Genomic DNA, 21,432 nt, shown 5'->3' on the forward strand with positions numbered 1-21,432 from the left:
TACGTCTGTGTAAGGTCAAAAACCCATAATTAAAAACAAAAAAAGAGTTAGTGCCAATAATTTTTTTCATTGGAAGGGCAGTTCAAGAGCATACATGTACATGCATGTATATATGTATGTACATGTACCAGTATCTACCCATTTTCAAGCGATTACAGCAAATTTCACCACAGATATCAACTGAAAATGTATTGTTTTCATTTTTCAACCTGCCACTAGAGGGCGCCTGAATATTCTGTGACATCACTAGTCCCATGGTGATGTTAAATATTGATGGTATGGAATATTGCCTTGTGGGTCCTTGGAGTGTTTAAAAATATGAGATTGTGTTGAGTCTGAGTTAGTATTTGTGGGACTTACAGTAAATCAAAATTTGTCTTGCTTTTTTTTTTCTTTCCAAATTCAAGCCTATCAGCCAAAATAATACTGTCAATATCTACTTTATGGGGCTTGTGGTAATCTGGTCGAGTTGAAACAGTGAATTACTGGAAGTGTGTTTAAATGGTGTACTGCTTCAAAATATATTGTCATTGAATTGACCAATAATCCACTTTTATCTGTGATATTGCTGCAGGTTTTCTACTCTTCAAGGATTTTTGTGAGAATGTTTCAGAGGTTCCAGTACCACAGTTGGAATTTTATGAGGAGGTGAGCAGTGGCAGGCCATTGCATCAGTCAACCCTGTTTTTGACAATGTTTATATTTAATTAAAATACAAGTTGAGAAGTAGGTTGTGGGGTAAGAGGAGGCAGATGGGTGTGATAAGGTTTACATGTAGTGGCTTAGTGAAGTGTAACCTCATTTAGCCGATGAAGATCATTCCTGTCAATATGCCAGCTTGATATTCAATAGTGCATGTCCAAAAAAAAGCATGTTTGAGGTCATTCCTGAAGAGAATTGTGTGCTGTCTGTTTAATCAGTTCGGCCACACTTCAGTTTGCATGTGCTTTATTCTCAAATGATCTTCCCTGTTTGATATACTGAACATGCACATTGGAGTATTCATTATAGCATGTGTTTGCACTGTACATGCACCATACAGCACTAGAGTCAAAGCACAAAGAGCAGAGGTTTGTCCTTAACCCCAACCTTCCAAGTACATTTGCTGGGAGCCTTCCTGAATCTGGGAAAATATTTTCCTTCCTGCATTGGTCAAATTAGTATTGTACTTACATGTGTGGGTACTGGCTATCCACAGTCATGCACCCTGTACCACTGTCCAATTCAACCAAGCTTGTACTTGTACATGTAATGTAATAATTTGTTTCACATACACCACACATTCTTGGACATGTGCATGTACAGTGTACTTTTGTACTTAATCATTAGGCCTGAGCGTTAATTACATCTTCAAGTGTATTGTGCACATAATGTGATTACACAATTTTGATTACAGATTGAGGAATTGTATAGTGATAGTGGAGAAATTGGAACAGCTGCACTGTGACGTAGATGTACATGTATTAAGCTATGCACAGGTATCCTGCTTGTAACATTTGATGGAATTTTTGCATCTGAGAGATGCAAATGGGGTTTGTCTTTGACCCATGAACATTACAATGGATAGAAAACAGTTTTTGAAACTGACACATGTGCATGTAGTTCAGGTACATGTGCGTGAAGATGAAACTTTTCAACATATAATTCAGTGTTTTTTCTTAAGTTTGAAAATAACATCCATGAAGTATCGTCATACAGCGTCTTGTACAGAAGGGGATCACTCTTCCTACTAACCTCATCTTTGTGAGAAATATACATGTACATTCACATGTACAATAGGTAACTTGAGACCCTACCCCTCACAATCATTTTCAGTGCTTTAGACCATACCACATGAAACTACCCCATAAATTCGTTGAAAAATACTGAATTTTAAAATGGGATTGTAAAACATATATGTATTTCAGCTATTCTTAGTCTGAAAATTGCTTTTGGATTGATGGACAGGAGTATGCAAGAACTGGGGTCTTTGTTTGTTCATACAGGTCCATACACACAAATGTGATGAGTAAAGGTTGGAGCATTTTCAAAATCTGGAGAGTGACCTTAAGCCCTTGTATATACTGTAAGATGATGTATCACACCAGAAATTCTTCCCCTCCCACCAGTGACTGGTACAATTCAGACTCACCCTCCTCTTTGTTTCTTGGTTCAGCAATCAGCACAGAGGGTGGATACTGGTTTGTTTTGAGTACGTACTGGGGTGAGATTTTGCAGGATTTTTTATCACAGTGTCCCCGATTTCAGGATTTTTGGGAAATCTCTTGCAAAATCTGGAGAATCCCGAATTTACCATTAAGGTGTTTTATGTACCAGAATAAAAGTTAATATAGAACATAAATTCTTATTTTGAGGGATGCCTTTACGCAAACACCATAGACACGACATGTTGTGGGGCCCCTTATCCTCGCTTGAATTTTTGTCATTTTTCGTTTTCCTTGAATGTTACCCCTGACTTACATGAATGAACCAGTGAACCAAACTCTACCATACCCCTGAAATACATATACAATATTCTACATAAACAAATGTACTTTCTGTCCTGTTTCATTGAACTGCACAGCAGTTTCTTAATTCTTCTACTAGTATTCTTTCTACTCCAGGGAATGCATTACATGTACATGTACATCAAAGTTTAAACTGCAAAGCTTTACAATTAAACCACAGAATTTTTTTCATCATGCACGAAAAAATTAGTACTTTGATGTACCGTGTACCAATACAGGTATTTGTAAATTACATAAGCATACATATATGTGTAGTAAGGAAGATAATAGGATATTGACAAAGCACTAATATGAAGAATCAATCTTGCAAAAACAATGTACATGTATATCCTGCTAGTACATATATAGAGCTGCAAGTACATGTACATGTCAGCTGTAAGGTTTGGATGTGGTTTGCAAATTCTTCGCCAAACATTGGTACACTTCATGTTGGGACATTTACATACATGTACCTGTATGTTCAGTGCACACTGGAACATCAAAGGGCAATCGCTACAAGCGCACCGTAGTACTGGTACTTCCATAAATCCCCATCCACAAGCAACTCCAATACAACCTTTTTTTTTTTCAAAACTGTTACCCAAAAGTTTATATTGGAAGTTAACGTTCAAGAAAAATTGCAGTCGGACAGTGACGCTTTCTGACCACTTTTTTGATAAGCGGTCATGCATTGGGATTATTTGTGATTATTCACATACCAGTATGTGAATACATTAACAAACAAGACATCAGCCAGCATATTCAAATGGGAGTCCTGTGCTATACAAAATGTAGGATCAAATTTACTGCCCAAACTTGAATCCCTTAATTATTACACGTACATGTATATTTTAAGGACAAAAGCTCATTTCCACATTCTTAATCAGGTATACCGTATATTTTGGCTTCTTTCCAAATGGGTTGTTTCTCTGTAAAAGCCTTGTTTTCTCAAACAAAATCTGTAATTTCGAGACATATAACCTCTTTTTTCCAATCACAATAACTTCCATGCCCAAAATGCAAGGGTGCCACATTTGATTTTTAAATGTTTATGATGCGCACTGACATGTACGTGTAACGAACCAGTCGATCGTGCATGTGGTTGTGCAGTGACTGCAGTCACTTCACTCTAGGATGAAGCGTTGTTTATTTGCCAATTTTCAGTGTTGCATTTTTGACGAAGACACAAACATTAAGGTGAATTTTTCCAATCACGAGCCCTACTTGGAGCCATGAAAAAAAAGTACTTTTGGAGGGCCATAGTTGAGCTGCAGATTGGCCTCACTAGTGCATTATCCAGTGGAAGCGTCTTGTTATCCACAAGCTGTGTTTTGAGTGTTCAAAATGAATATCGTTTTTCTTGATTTTTTTTTCAAAGCAGTGAACTAAAAAAATGAAACAAGCTTGTGGAATGATACAAAAAGTAAATGGCAAACCCCTCCAAATTGGCCAAGTTTGAAAAATGGCAGTACATGCAAATCGTGTACACTACCTTTACAAACAAACTTGATACCAAGTCAGCATGTTTTCCCAGGATGGCATGCATTGGTTCGTTAATTACTGATGAATGTCAGTGGGACAACTTTCCATCAGTCTCCATTCTGGTGGACAAATGTGATTTGTTTTTTGGGAGCTGTAAAATAACCATAGAGTACAATTACATGTATGACTATGACAAAAGGCAACCACACCAAAGTTGCTCATGTTCTGGTCACCAGACGGGCTAAAAGCATACCTGCGTAAGCTTGCAAGATAGGCAGTTTTCCTCCCGTAAGAACCAAGTGATGATAACGATCCAATTAAAATTTGTTTTGCATGGCCACTTGATGACACCATTGGCCTAATACAGACACAAGGGCATGGCTACAGAATGATTGTCATGGAAATGGTGAAGAGTCAGAATGTAGCACACACTGTAATGTAGCAACGGTGCATTGCATGTTTGCTGTTGATCATTAGTGAATTCTTACTTCAGGCTGTTATATCCATGTACATGTGTATATGTATGTACATGTACATTCTGCAATGCATGGCCACAGTAGATAAATTTTCATTTTGTACTCATACATGCAGTGACGTAACACTTCAACTCAATCTGAGTGCACTACACTTGTCACCTGTTTACGTTTCTGTTGCTTTGAAGCTTTCCTCATGTGCATTCCATACTCTACTTGCACTATGTCGTTAATGTTGAACATCGGCACAGACCAGCTTGCTTTAGTTTGGATGGGTTCGGTTCAACAGTGCCATGTTCAGTTATTTGGTTCAATTAGGTTGTTCAGCTGCAGCACTACTTGTACACTGTATGCATGTGGGAAAGTCTTGGTACTCCTCTTGATACAACTCAGTTGACATGTACTGTACGTGTACATTACATACTCAGGGCTTATCAAATTAATTTTTGTTAATACATTTTGTATAGTTTGAAAAGTTAATAGGCTTATGTTCATGTATGTGAGGGGAGAATGCCAACCACCGTTATACTGACACCAGCGCATAGACCACATGTTTCAATTCATCTCATCTCATGCTTGAGACATTGCACAAAGTGGTGCATGCATGAAAAAACATATATTGCAGACTCTTTGCTGGAATATAGATGTTATGGGGACCCAAAATCTCATGGGCACAAAGTTTTGTCCCTGCAACTTGGTACCGACTTTCCTATCAAAATAAATCGTCCTCCTTACCATGGGGAAGGCCCATCCATTTACACTTGAACATTTGCATGTTCCAATTAAAAATTGGATGAATCAAAGCAAGGTTTCTGGAAATTTTGAATTGTCTGAAAAAGTGCTACTCGTTAACAAGTATTTATCTCTTTTATGAATGCTATTTTTTGTAGTGTCTAGATGGAATTTTTAGCCCAAGTTGCCAGCATCAAGTACGGTACACGTACCGGTACATGTAAACCCTTTGATGAACTTCCCCTAAAAAAGTCAAGTGAAACCAGCTTTATGTGAATTCAGTATCAGAAGAATTTTTATTGTGGAGTCAAAAGTTAATTACATGTGTTAATGTTTCTGGCCATTTGGGCAAGTCCACCCATCTTACTGATACATGTACATTGTACCGTTACTTAAATCAGCCTACAAATTAATTTCTGAATGGAATACGTGTGGATGCATACACTGTATGTGCTAGTGTGTGGCCTTTTTAAATAATTTGTGAAATCCAAATGTTCCTTTACATAGTATCCCATGCATTTCAATACAGTGGAAATGACATGCACATTGTACCTGCAGCAGACATGATTTGTAAATGTACATACATTTACTATATACTGTCTGACTTTGTCATGTCAGTGGAAAGCGTCGTAACTTCATATTTTGTGAAATTCAGGCTTTTTCAAATTTTGATTCAGATTTAATTAAACATTATTACAGCAAAATTTCATTGAAAAGTATTGCATAATTGTGACATATTTAAGTAAAGTAAAAAGGTACATGTATCTTTTTTATGTCCCTTCTCGTCTGTACTAAAGTGTCATATCTGAGCGCGCTCAGCACAAACTCCCATGTAGTCCTGTTTGTGCAACAATATCATACAGTGTATCTCAAACTTTGTCAAAATTCATTTTTCCTAAGGTGCAATAATGTAAAAAAGTGTGTTTATTTTGCCCTTTTTGAAGCCTACTAATGACAATTTGAAACTGACCCTAAATTGTTCAATTTTATGATAAAAAATCCATCTCAGTAGAAAATATGAGAAACGTACATAAATTTTGCGGAAGTTTCAAGAATATAGAAAAAATACCATTTGTCACTATTGATTCAGATACCTGTACAGTGTACTACTTGAATCTACAATGTAACAGTAGGCTTCAGTCAGATGAGGGAAACTCCAGTCAAACGTGAGGTGACTTAGGGGGTTCAGTAGTAATAATATGAGACTTTACAAGATTTATCTCTTACCTGCTTAGTAATGGGCCATCGGGGTGTGGTTACACAAAAATGTATATCTCAGTGAGTTACGACGTTTCGAACAGACTATGTGTAGCACATTGTTCATGCAAAAACGTCTTACATCGTTCCTTTCAAAGATCATTTATCTGAAATTACGATACCAAAGCCTAGAATAAACCAAATGTGTTTATAAATACATTTTCTGCCTAAAGTTTCGTATTTCCTGTGGTTTAATTTGTCACAAAAATTTACTTCGAGGTTGTAAACCTCTTGATGCATTCTTCAAAACTACTCGAAACCGAAAAATGCCATTTTGGGGATAAACTTTCATACTCTGTACACTGTATCTGTGGAAATAAGCCTGATACGTAAATTGATACTAAATTTTTGTGTATAAATAGAAGTTTTGAGTTTCCTTATTTTGCCTTTACTCTAGCTCCCAGAACGATGACTGTGAAGCCAAATTTAATGAAAGAGTGAAACAAATCACTTGAAGTAACAATAATTCCTGTCGTTGTTCATGTGTTCTAAATAGTGCAGCATAGATACGCATACATGTACAGTATACACAATACATGAATGTAAATCAAGGTGTATGGCTTATTGGTTAAACAGCTTGTAAGAGCAGTGCCACTACGACATGTAGACGTACCATGCACATGCACAGACTCATCCTCTTTGACCTTTGGTATTTTCTGTAATAGTGACCTCTTCCATCTGGGGTAGTGGCACACAGCCAACTTAGGAATAATGTGCATTATGTAGATGTACTGGTGTGGCACATATACTGGGAAATAAATGCATGCATGTACAAGTACATTGTGTACTTTGAAAGAGTGTATGTGTACATGTATTGTACACTGGAAAATGTCAAATAGGTGATACAGAATGAATACACAGATTTATCATGTACATAAATTAATTCATCCAACCACTTTTGCACATTTCAGTCATACGGTATATGTAATGCATGCATTCTTACTGTCTATTTACTGATGCAATTATGCAGACTAAGGCAGTAAAATGTGTGTGTTCTTTGTTTATTAAAGAATTGGATGCCATGTTGTTGGCTGAACATTTCTTGATTATCTTTTCCCAAGAGCACCAAGGGAGAACACTTCTGTGGAGTTTGGTCCCAAATGATAGGGATATTCTGTAGATTCCCAAAATTGTTCTGTGAGCAGCAAACAAATCAGCAGTGCACATGTACCAAGGTTTACACGCATGGTATCAAAGTTGGAAATCAGGTTTTGCAATTAGTGCAACATATGTAGGCCTATACCTGTAGTTCTGATAGCTTTGTGAAATCATGTTGTAATGTGCATGAGCCCTTAGCCCAAATGTGTGTACTGTGTAGTCATGATTTAGGGGTTATATTGATGTTGTACATGTATTTACGGTAAAATTGTATTTATGTAGATATCAACACATGCCAAACAATTTCCAAGCTTTACATGCATGCCATGCTCCTACTACACATCATGCTGAATTTTCAACTCCAAAGACATGGCCCTGGTAGATATGGTAGGTGTGGTTGGGCTTCTTTACATGTGACACTACCATGTCGATTGGTGTTGCAGTACATGTACATGGTGATTGCCCTTGCAGCCTACACGTACGTGTGTACACATGTACATGTATGTAACGCACATTTCGATGATAATTTAACCTTTGAAATTTCTGATTTCCACTAAAATCTGCAATTGACTTTTTTATTTTGATTGCTTCTTGACTGTGATGACCAGCATAAGTAACCAGGTCTTGACTGTGATAGACCAGCATAAGTGACCAGGTCTTCTTGGTCTGTTTCCATCTGCAGTTAAAGGTCAAATTGATATGTCAGAATGGCTACATTTTGTCAAGTGGTGTGCTTTTCAGCATTATCTCATGGGTTGAGTATGATAAAACTGAACAATTTAGTTTTACTGTCTGCAAAATGTCACCATTTGTACTGATCTTGGATACATGTATATCTTGGCATGCTGTGTACAAATACAGTGTACTGTACATGTAGTCTGATTTCATAAATCTTCAGACATGCCATCATGATATAAGTGACATATTTTGTTTCCATTTCATGTCTTTTAGATCAGGCAAAACAAAATAATAGTTTTGGGTCAGAAAAATGTAGGGAGAGCAGAGGGCATTGTTTAAATTTTTAAAACATTTACACGTAAATGATTTTTGACAGTTCAAATGGTAGCATTCCTTTCACTGTGGTTTAGGAGAAAAATTTGTAAAATCAAATATCAAATTGGTGAATTTTGCATGGGTTTTATGACTTATTTTATAGACTTTGGTGTACCATTATTTGTTGAGGGGGAAAAAATTGTCATTTCCTCTAACATACATGTAAATTAACTGATATACATGTACATGTATGTGCATGTACATACATGTCACCACTTCACATTGGACCGTTTGTCAAAAATCATGGGAGCCACAAATGGACCCCCCCCAAAAAAAGCAGGGCAGTACGTCACTCACAGTGTGTTATTCAAAATGCTTTTTTCATTCTCTACAATTGTATGACACTTGTATCAAAGTCTACAGAATCAAAATGACTTTTGGAATCTCAAATACTTGAAAATTTGCCGAAGACTGAACATAACATGTATTTTTTAATGTAAATCTTGTGGGCAAACCACATCCAACTACACGTTCCAATATCGGTGAGGAAGTTTTGACTCGATTAAGGGCTGGCTAAACTAATCCAGAACTAGGAAAAATGGCAGTAGCTCTTTCAATGAATAAAAGCTGTAATTTGGAAAAACAAAAATTGTTGTATGTCCTTCAGACAAGGTGGACTGTTAATAAGCATTTTGCAAATTAAATCTGAATAAAATACGGTACTCTGTGTTATTCAAATTCTAGTAAACATAGCAATTTGAATTCTCCATACTAAAGACACTGTTGCTATGCCTCAGCGATTCAGGACAAGCTTTTGCTTAGTTACATAAGAGAAGACTTGCACCAGTACATTGTTTTTAATGGAGAAGGTCAAAAAGGAACCAGTCCATTCCAGACATGGTGGTTGCTATGCAAAAGCTTGCCCTGAATCACGAGGTATAGCAGCAGTGACTTCAAGGTAGTGTTCACCCTTGGTAAAATCCCCCAAATCGGACTACTGTACAATCCTGAAATATCGTACTTGAAAGAAGTACAAAATAGCCTCAATCAGTCTGTAAAGTATTCCCGCCCAAAATGCTGTAGTTTTTGAGAAGAAAACAGAAATTTTGTTCTCTTTTTTTTCCACAATGGGCGGCCGAACATCGTTTAAGAGTTCATTCCACTTCACAAATCACATTCATTAACAGGTGCTAATTGTGTGTTGTGTTTGTAGATGTTGTGGGAGTCTCTATTAATGAACAGATAAACCTAACAGCAGCTAAAAATACTGACAAAAATTCATCTAACGCATTATAGACTGAAATTATAGGAAATTGAATGTAAGATGTAAAGTAGGAGATAAATTGGATCAGTGCAAAGTTAAAGTTTATTTTAGGAAAGGATTTTCTTAATGTGAAAACTTCAAAATCACCCCTACAGCATAATTGTATGGTCCAAACACGATGCTGTTTTGAGCTACCTGTTGAAAGGATTTTCGTCAACAAAAAGTATGATTTCCACCTATTAAACCTCCCGTGTTTCAAGACATAATTCCTCATTGCTTATAATTATTAGTCAACTGAGAATGGAGTTTTTAGACTTTCATTAACATTTAAACCGAGGTGAAAGTGTGGTCATTTGTCATGTGCATTATCAAATAGGCCTACTCATTTCAGTGTCACAGACACAAGTTGACTGTGTTCCTAGATGAAGTTTTTTCATGAGTCTGCTATGCTACATTGTCAAGGAGGCGCATTACTCCAAGGTAAATTCACTGATTACTCCTGGCTGTTGAAAACTGCTCCTTTTCTAATGAAAAGAGAACCTGTCATGCCTGTTTCCCATCCAGACCCCACGGATGTTGTTTACTTACTACAAACGCTCTGTGATTCATACTTGTAGATTTCATGCAATGGTAACTTACAAAATCTTTGATTTAATCGTTGAAAATGCTACGCTGTTTATCTCGTTTTTTTCACAAAGCAGTTGACTCAAACATGAAACAGGTCAGTGGAATGTAAGTTGCAGTGAATATTATATACCGTAATCAGCCAATCTTGTGAAATTACACCAAAAAAGTAGTGTACATCACCTTTAAGTTCGGATAATTCAAATTGTTATGTTCATGTACAATCAGATAACTAGATTTTATTCAAATGTAAGTCGCAAAAGGCTTATTCCATTTCACTTGAATTTGCGGATCATTTCTGCCGTAGTCAGACTGAAAAATTTACGCAATCCGGACCAAGAAGTTTGACGTGTGATTTTTGTAGAGTGCAGTAGCACATCAGCCCGTATGGAGTTCAGTGCTCAGTGTAGTCCAGCTGCCGCTGCGTACATGAAAGCTTGGTGACAATTTAATGGAATAGACTTAGAAACGAACCTGGGAAAACGGAAAAGACACATACAGACAACGTTCTTTTTTGACAAATTTTCTGTACATGGGTATTCTGGTTACTTGTGTGTGGATCCCAACTATAAAGAAGAAGTTCCAGCACTTATGCGTAACCTGAGGAAATTGTTTATAGATAATAACAGTGGTAATTAGAAGGACTGAATCAGGCCTTTCACCTGCTGTCATTATCAGAGTGAAGTACGTATTCTTTGCATGTGTGCAGCTCACTTTGTGTTTTGTTGCTCAAAGGTTATGGGTTTGATACTGTACATTTGTAATCACAAATTGAAAAATTTGTAAATCAACTTCATCAAAAATTCTCATCTCGTTGAAATCGTGTTAATGTAACAGTTATTACTATTACTGCTAATGGGTCATTAGGAGACATTCTCATAAGAACGTGCATAAAATTTTTCCAACTTCACTGTCCCATAATTCAATATTCCCTAGTCTGATCTGAACGAAACTTCATATGTTTTCATTTTAGGCCCTATCATCTCTCAAAATACGGCCAGTAAAATTCGGCCTCCTTCTGGTAGTTTGAAAATAGGGAGACACTGAAATGTCTCCCTCAAAGCCAAGGTCTCCCTAATGCTGAAAAATTTACAAAATGTCTCCCAAATGACCTATTTGTAATTTTTTTTGTAACTTCATTTGTGTTTGTACTATTAATGCAATCTGATTGACCTGCTTTTCAATTATGGTTCTTATCTATATGTATAATATACAAGACATGAATGATGAATTTAAACTGGGGATGAAAAATGCAGGTGCAAACTGTAAATGCTTAAATGTGTTGCTGCTATCATGAAGATCATTTGCAGCTTTTGGCAGATCAAGTAGAGGTTGTACATTTCAAATGCATCCTAATTCCTGGAGACTGCAAACTTGGCAGTCCGGAACCTGACTGATAGCAGTTAAGGGTGCTGGATCTATTTCTGTCCTGGCAGCTGCAACGTGGCGATCAGTACAGTTAAACCAATTTCCATGGGATTGGTCTCCAACATCCTTCTGGCCATGCCTTGACTGTTAGGATCTGCCGTAGTCATTGCAAGTTAACCATCATCCCAAGCAGCATGATCTATCACGGTTCTTTTCCTGAAACAGTACAGCATTTTGGCAGCCAGTTTTAGTACATTTCAGGCTGCTACCTTCACAGGTACCCAGTTTTACTCCTGGGCGGAGAGAGGCTAAAATGACAACATGCAACCAACTGCTGGATTCAAACCCCAACCCTATGATGAAGATGAGTCACAAACACTAAACCACCATGCTGTACACCAGCATGTACACGTACTGTACTAGTAGTCCTGGCAATACTTGCATGGCCCTTGAGATGAGTACCATTGACATGGCTGATCAGTCTGGGCAGGAAATATTCTTCCATGCACAAAACAGGTGTCTGTGTGTGTGTGTGTGATGTTGATGAGTCTCATGCACCAGCAGATTGTCTAGTTCATGTCCTTGGCAGTTGTATTCAGTGATCTGTGAGCCTTTACTGATGAGATGGCGCATGTACTGTAACAAGATTAGTGAACCTGTTCCTTGGTAAAGCAGCACTGCATCAGTTTTTTTCCATCATGTTGGTGTGGATTTTGAATGACTTGATCAAGATCTTTGGACAGTTACATGTTTGGTACTCAAGTACATTGTTTCAAAGTGGTGTGACGTGTTTTTAAAGTCGCTGAATTCTATTTCATTGATTTGTCGTAAAGAGTTGCAGAAATAAATATAGATGAGTGTATAAATTTCACAAACCAGTGCAAAATGTAACATTTGAAATATAGACATGTACATGAGCAAGACCACATCTGTTCATTTTCAGCTTGTTAGTTTCTCTTATCAATACTTGAAGTAAGTTGTCTTGCATCTTCTGAATCAAGAGACAACAATGCTCTCACGGGCAAACTGGCAGTATAGAACTCTCAATTTGTTTTGTCAACTATGACAAGCTTAGCATTGATTGGCCTTTACAACAATCACAATTAGACCACTGCCTCCTGAAATATCTGCCTACTTGTGCTGTGCCATAAATTCTTATACAAATCATAGACGTAAAGAAATACTTCAAACCTTTTGTGATATGAGTTACAATGAAGCACACAAGTAACAAAATAAAAAATGTGGTGTGAATACATGTAGGTTGACCTATGTTCATTTAAATAAAATAACTCCTTTGGAGAAAGGTTGGTTTGCACTTCATTAACATAATGTATATATATGGAATTTATTTTGTAAATTGCTTTGGTAAGGGCAGATGAAACATCCATCTTTGCTTCTGACCCAATGTAAATTGTAAAAATTCCATCAACAGTTAAAGTGAAATTTGTTCACCGCTGGGCGGTGCAGTCATTCCAGTGTTCAGTGACAGATCTTGTGTGATCGGATGCCAACTGTTGAAATGCATATACGCGTACATGTATGAGCAAATACATTGTTAATATTTTTAATACATGTACAATGTACCAGTACTGCAAGGGAAAATGCATGAAACACAATTGATTTTTGTTCAACGAACTATCAAATAAAATGATGAAATTAAAGTTGTTTCCAAGTTGTTCAGTTGTGGTGACTGAAGAGGTTTTTAGCATAGTAGATACACAGTAGATGACCCAGTTTAATATGAAAAAGGATATTATTGAAATCGATTTGAAATTGTTTGTATTTGTTTGGCTGGTAGTTTGTATTATTTGATTACTCTTGGAAATTCATGAATGAGTTCTAAACTTACAAAATCCTATGTGAGAAGTAACGGATTTTAACCCCCAATTTATAGACTGACCTACTGGTACATGTATGTTCATGAAAAAAACACTGATGTCATCCCAGGTTGATTTGTGCCCCAAAACTGCTGGAAAGTGTTACATGTTGCTGAAGTAAATTTCCTTTTCTTTAGCAACTTATTGTTGTGTCAATATTTGGCAATTCGCCAGTGAGGCTGAGTGAGCAATCTCCTCTCGGGAATGTTTTCAGAGAGCAAACTAGGGGTTCAAAATTTCAAATGAAAACATACCAACTGAACAGTGTCTCCCCAGATTTACATTACAGCAACAGCCCTAGCACTCGCAAAATACACGTACATGGTACTATTAAAAAATCAAACACCTTGCAGTACACTTAATCCCAAAGGGATTTCAAATAGTTTTTATACATTTGGGGGAAGAGTATAAATGTGCACAAAACGTGAGTCTGAGAAAAATTCATGGCGTGGATCCTTCAAATGCATTTTATTTTTCACTCTATGTACATGTTTGTTTCATACCCCCTGCCTCAGGATAAGAACATAATGATGCTCTTTGGTAAATTACTTGTACAATGTAGTCTTAGTGAAGTCACTCATCGTGAATACTGTACGTGAAGTTGACAAATCTAACAATTGTGGTTTTGTTTATATACATGTAGATAATTGAATATGAAAAACTGGACTCAGAAGAGGAACGACTGAAGCGAGCTAGGAAAATATTTGACAATTATGTCATGAAAGACCTTCTCTCAAGTTCACATGTGAGTAGAATTTTCCTTGACTAGATTTTTATCTAAGGTGGTGGTAAAAAGGCCATTTTGTCAAAATCACAAAAATAATTGTGCTCCCACGTTTTTGATCTGATTAAGGTCAAACCTGGTCAGTTTCATCCTTGGACTTAGCCTCATACATGTACTTGTTTAGACCAGTCTGAGGAGATGCTCTTATTGCAGGGCACAAGTTCTTAACTTGAGCACCCTTGCTCACTTGGGTAAGTCACAATACTCTTCTGGTTGCTTACTACTTGGGTGTGAACAAGATGGCTCAGTAGTAATGGCTTCTCACTTTTTGCTGGATTAGTCTAAAGAGTGTTTGTAGAATTTTGCTATTAGAGTCACTTCATAGTCTGTAAAAGTAATTTTGCAGAAACATGTACAAAGCTTTTTTGCCAGAATTCTTCACCACATTTGAAACGTCGCTCAGTGAGGGGTCAAGAGTGGTCATTTTATGAGTGCCCAGCCCATCTGTGTTGAAAGTCTCACAGTCCTACACAAGTTTCTGGTCTTTGTTTTGTTAAAATGCTTTATGATAATTTCTTATATTTTTCTACTGATTCCTGCTCCACGTTGTAACAGTAATGACTCCATTGAATGAATTGTTTGAAAGTTTCGGTCATGCAGTTAGATTATCCATTGGATAGCAGCAGCAGTGTTCTGACATTCAGAGATTAATCAATACCACATGTACATGCATGATGCATCAGCAATCATTTGACTTCAGCCAAACAATGTTATTAAGAGCCTTGACAAGATCATTTTTTCATGTGTTTGAAACTTCAGCAGTAAGTGTAAAAGGTCACCTTGTATTCGGAAAAGCTCATTTTTTGTTCGAATGAACTTGTCAACAATTTGCTGCTATTTATGCCACATTACACATATTCTGCTCTAGTGTACAATATACTGTATACTGTGAACTCTGTGACGACAGCAAAGTAACTACTTTGTAAAATAAGTGTTATTCCATGAATCTTCACTCTGTTTTATTTCTAGCACCCCTGCTGAATGCAACAAAATGTCCTTGCATTAAGCAGATGCAAACATAATGTTTGTGACATTCTTTTTTTACAGCCATTTTCTAATGAGGCTGTAGAGTCAGTCAGACAGAGTTTGATCAAACGAGAAGTGCCAACAGATCTCTTCAAGGTAAAACTTACAAAACGTTCATTCTGTGATTATACATGAAATTGTTATATGGATGGGTTGTGTACATACATGCACTGGTATGCAAACCTGCCAACCATTCTGATTTTGTTGGAATTATCCTAAGTTTTAGGATTACACATCACAAAGAATTCAAGCCTTCCTATTTCCATAAGAAGGGGAAAAGTAATTCTAAAGTCCAACAAAGGAAGGCACTGTTTGTAAAGAAAGAAAAGGTGCTATGTGCAGAAAAAAAGACGTTACTATTTGCTGTGTTTTCTATTGATATTGATTGAGGGTTACACTACACTAAATATGCGCCTACAGAAAAGTGCAAAATGAGATAAAAATAGCGCCACCTAGTGACCCTGAGGAATAGTTTGGCCTCTCGTGTTTCATTGGAAATTCAAGGTTATGGCTTTAGTTTTTTTTTTTCAATTTTGCAAGGGATAGGCACAGAAAAATTTTTCATTTGCCCTTCCCCGAAAATACCCCCCAAATACTTGCTGTAGTAGCCAAACTATGCATTCAAGTCTGAATGTACAATACATGTAAATGTAGTCACCTGACCCTATGCAAATAGGCACACAAGGTGGAGGTTTTGGTGAACAAATTAACCCAGATTGACAGCCATAAGTCACAAAATTGCAATTTATAGAAATATCTCTATGATCACTCCATATTATGGCTCCCCTGTCTGATTGTAATCGACTCGTTGGGTCACAAAATATTAATGAGCTTGCGCATAGAAACTGATCCCTTTAGGGAATACACCCTTAGCGGCTGACACTGCATTTGTATCAATTGCCATGTCGGTGTAACATAACGTGAACGTTGTGACTTATGCGTGCAACTTTGGTTTTACATTTCTAGTGTCTTTTACCTGTATGTCCACTTTCAAGGCTCAAATGGGAGTTGTTTGTACATGTACAGGTACATGTGCTTGTAAATATAAATAGCTTTTCTTGCGCAACTGCACGCTTTTCTCTCTGTTGGCTCGTAAGCTGGGTGTTCTGTTATCTGACTTTTTACTGTTTTTGGGTGTGCATATGCATACAATGGATGTAATCGATAACAACGATGTGAATCTTCACATTGCTGTTGGTACATGTAACATGTCAGTCATGTTTAGAATTATATTTTGAGTATCACCCAGAGCCAGGACAAAGAGTTTGGTGGGATTAAAGGAGCTAGTTTCCCAATTCCTTCACTAGTACTTAAACCTTAACCGCATGCACTTTTCACTGAGCAAGTAGGATCTTTGTTGTACATGTAATGCTGCTTATGTGGTCTTACATATTATCAGTGCATTTGTGTACAATATCTCACGTCAGTAAATGTTTTCTTGACTTTACATATAGACGTACCGGTAGTTGTTTGCAGCATTAATATCATCACATCAAGTGACCAAATATATATGTATATACAAGTGCTTGTATTGCTGGAATCGCTGATGTGCAAGTATGATATTTCTGCTGGATTAATGCAAAGTGTCCTATGCCAGTTTGAAACATTCTTGTCCTTTTTTTCCATTGTCTTTATTATTCTAATGCCGCAGCCTTACATCAAGGAGATTATGAACTCACTAAGTGGAGAAATATTCCAGAAACTTTTAGAGAGGTAAGGGAGCTAATTCCATTGTGTGTATTGTGTCCTCTACTAATCATGATCATCTTGGCAGAAAAACAAGCCGAGATTTAATAATCACTTGGTGCCAGGTGGTTTGAAAAATGCAGTGCACATAATCAGGACTTTCCAAGATATTCATTTTTCAAAATTCTTCAAAAATTCATCATTTCAATAAATGGACGTTTGCACCCACACGAATTACTGTCTGGTAGCCACTCTAGTCTGACAGACAAAATCTAGTGACACCTGAGTATTTCAGCCAGGTCTGCAGCCTTGTAAAAAGAGCCCAGATTGTGCAGTGTTATGTAACTTTCTTTTGTTCACGAAACTGGCACAGTGTGCTGCAGACCTCTTTTCAATAGGGGCCAGATTAGCATGCAGCGGTGCTGTGTGGCTCATCGCTGTGGTAATCCGCTCGCTCTAAATGCCCCAAACTGTGGTATACTGTTTCAAAACAAGGCTGGATTATCTCCCCTATTGAGAGTGAAAAAATGTCGGTAATGCCCAGCAGCCTGGTCTTTTGTTCTGAGTACGGTCTTTGCTACAAGACCCTTTGTCCTTTTTCGGGTTCCCGTCTGCGTTATATGAAGACTACATGCTCGAAAACGGGTCCCCTAGCTGCAAGTGGTTAACAGCATACAGTGATGCTCCGAATGGGACAGTCTTGGTGTACTGGGTCAGACCATAGAGGAAAGACACAGGAGTTTGAACTGCCCGGGCTGGCCAATTACCGCTTTCTGACATAACTGGTATGTCCATAGCCAGAGCGCAGCGAATGCTTAACGCTTGCTATGCACCATCTGTTTCGCAACCACGAAACCCCTTTGTACCCTATGATCGCCGCCGCAATTTGTCGTTGGTAAATGTAATCTGCATCCTTAAAACTTCGTGTACTGAGATATAAGAAATTGAATATTCATGCCTTTGTTGGTGCTTGGTATGATCTCATGACAACATCAAATTTAATGCTTGTGCAGTTGCTTGCATTATGCTATGTGCCCTAAATTTATATGTGTAGTCATTGCCCTTCATAAACTCTTTCTTCTGGAGTTATTTTGTTAATAAATAGCCCTGTTGTTTACTAAATTTAGTGTTTTGTCTGAATCATTTTGATTATGGCATTTGTACAAAAGTGTATTTTATGAGATTTCACCATCACTCCCTGTGATAAAATAGCGCATTTTGTTCCTCATGAACTAAGCTTTCCAGAAGTAGTGCACATTTTGTTGGCCAGTCTTAGCCAAATTTGTACCAAGTCTTTGAACACTGATGCATTGGACGGAGGAGAATAAAATTACAAATTTGCATGGATAATGGAACAGTGTATCACAATTTTAAAAGTTTATTTACGATGACAAAAGTAGGTCTAATATCAGGAATTTTTCTCTCTTTATTTCCGCATCACATCGATAATTTGTATTTAATTGCAAGCAAAAAACTACTAGTATTGCTAGGATATTATTGGCCCTGCTTGTCCAGCTAAGATGCAGGCAGTAATCAGGCATTTTTGGAATGTTTTCTATTATTCGTCTCACTTGGCGGCGACCATCATTGAACATTTTGAAGTGCCAGAGTTGCAATTCCTTCTGTGTCCTTCCTCTATGGTCAGACATAGTGTAAACTCAGTTTCAATGGACATGTTGAACAGGCATGGTTATCATGAGGTGGAAGGGTGCTCATCCCCTCCCCCTTTCATTTTTTCTGTTTTTTTTTCACTTTTATTTTCCTTTTTTCGTACTGTAAATGATTAATCAGTTCATTGCTGACGAGCACTTCGCCCCGTTACAAGCCCTTTAAACGTACAGAATATTTGAAGCCTTAATAAGCATGGCATTGCTGTTAGTTGGTCATGTATATGTATGTTGTAACTATTTATGTGAGCCATGCACATTCACTTAATGCTCCATTGAAAGCCCTAAGGCACTTTCAGTAGTCTTCAATCAGTGTGGCAATTTGTCCCTTTTAAATGTGGGTGTGCCACGATCATGCCAGAGCTCTGCTCCTCAAGGAGGGGCATATCGTTGCTGCTGCTCTCCAGCACTCCATTGATAGCCAACTGCTCCGGTGTTCCATGCCCAAGGGACCACTCTTACTCAAGTTAAGACCATGTTGTCTCAAGCCTGTCTGCTGCCATGCACCCAGGACCCTGGTGATCTACTGATTACTGTTGCCAGCCCAAACCATGTGGCATCAAGCCTAACCACTGCATGTCTCCTATCAGGAACCCCAAACCCGCCAGTGACCAGACCAAGTCACCAAATCACCCTGCTCCCCCTTGACACATCGATCTACATGTACATGTATGTCATGTATACCAATATCCCTTTATAGTGAGCCCACTCATGATTGTATTATTTTTTTGTCAAGGTAAATATGTTGTTTGTACTCATTGATTTGACGAGTTAAATTCTTTTCAATGTAAGTGAACCTTTCTTGACGACTTTACTTTATATTAGAGTGTAGGTTATTTCACTTTCACTTCAACAACACAAAAACACACTGAGAAATATCTGACTTCATCATAGTTTCGTAGCAACAAAAAACACATTGAGAAATATCTGAATTCATCATAGTTTCATAGCAACAAAAAACACATTGAGAAATATCTGACTTCATCATAGTTTCATAGTAACAAAAAACACATTGAGAAATATCTGACTTTGTCATAGCTTCATAGCAACAAAAAACACATTGAGAAATATCCGACTTCCTCATAGTTTCATAGCAACAAAACACACTGAGAAATATTTGACTTCATCATAGCTTCATAGCAACAAAAAACACATTGAGAAATATCTGACTTCATCATAGCTTCATAGCAACAAAAACACACTGAGAAATATCTGACTTCATCATAGTTTCATAGCAACAAAAAACACACTGAGAAAAATCTGACGTCATCATAGTTTCATAGCAACAAAAAACACACTGAGAAAAATCTGACTTCGTCATAGTTTCCTAGCAACAAAAAACACACTGAGAAAAATCTGACTTCATCATAGCTTCATAGCAACAAAAAACACACTGAGAAATATCTGACTTCATCATAGCTTCATAGCAACAAAAAACACATTGAGAAAAATCTGACGTCATCATAGTTTCATAGCAACAAAAAACACACTGAGAAAAATCTGACTTCGTCATAGTTTCCTAGCAACAAAAAACACACTGAGAAAAATCTGACTTCGTCATAGTTTCATAGCAACAAAAAACACACTGAGAAAAATCTGACTTCATCATAGCTTCACAGCAACAAAAAACACACTGAGAAATATCTGACTTCATCATAGCTTCATAGCAACAAAAAACACATTGAGAAATATCTGACTTCATCATAGCTTCATAGCAACAAAAAACACACTGAGAAAAATCTGACGTCATCATAGTTTCATAGCAACAAAAAACACACTGAGAAAAATCTGACGTCATCATAGTTTCATGGCAACAAAAAACACACTGAGAAAAATCTGACTTCGTCATAGTTTCCTAGCAACAAAAAACACACTGAGAAAAATCTGACTTCGTCATAGTTTCATAGCAACAAAAAACACACTGAGAAAAATCTGACTTCATCATAGCTTCATAGCAACAAAAAACACACTGAGAAATATCTGACTTCATCATAGCTTCATAGCAACAAAAAACACATTGAGAAATATCTGACTTCATAATAGCCCCTTCCCCCTTACCCGGAAAAATCCCCCCCCCGGAAAAAATGTTGGTGATGCCCATGTTAACAGGGTAGAAGCATAGTACATGTATGTTAAGTTTGTGTGAAAATTGTGACATTTTCTAAAGCGTAAGTATTAGTAATTATGTTTTTGAGACATCCATTCATTGTTTCAGTGATGATTGCAATGATCAAACTTTAATGTGTGGTTGTCATCACTTGAAGAACATCAAGAAATTATTTCTTGTGATATCAGTTTTTGCTGTTTTTCGTGCACTTTGGTAAGCCCGTTGATGATGATGTGTCTTGTCCTGAGACTAGATTGGAATTATGCCCTATTGCCCTTAATGCACACTGAGACAGATGGCCCATGCAACTAAGCCATACTGGCAATAGAGAATGCTATCAAGAATCTGCCAGGGCTGGTTAAGAAATGTATACATCAAGTGCTTGATGCAGATGGAATAATAATGTGCATATTGTTCAGTGCATGCACATACATGCACATGCACCATGCCATGTCATGATTCAACTTGTGTGTGCTTGATTCTCATGCATAAGATACATTTAAGCTCC

At 37.3% G+C, this 21,432-nt stretch overlaps 1 protein-coding gene across 1 annotated transcript in view; it reads left to right on the forward strand.

The window, feature by feature from the left end:
* The window catches only part of LOC110987558 (G protein-coupled receptor kinase 3-like), a 48,764-nt gene that overhangs the window by 20,487 nt on the left and 6,845 nt on the right, over positions 1-21,432 (forward strand). Inside the window, exons 3-6 of the mRNA XM_087141140.1 lie at positions 575-648; positions 14,298-14,399; positions 15,486-15,560; positions 17,116-17,177. Of these exons, the coding sequence (XP_086997266.1) occupies positions 575-648; positions 14,298-14,399; positions 15,486-15,560; positions 17,116-17,177 (313 nt within the window). The remainder of the gene's footprint in view (positions 1-574; positions 649-14,297; positions 14,400-15,485; positions 15,561-17,115; positions 17,178-21,432) is intronic.

Source organism: Acanthaster planci, linkage group LG09 (assembly GCF_054643075.1).
Source record: "Acanthaster planci isolate LZ-2023a linkage group LG09, COTS_SCS, whole genome shotgun sequence".
Lineage (NCBI taxonomy): Eukaryota > Metazoa > Echinodermata > Asteroidea > Valvatida > Acanthasteridae > Acanthaster > Acanthaster planci.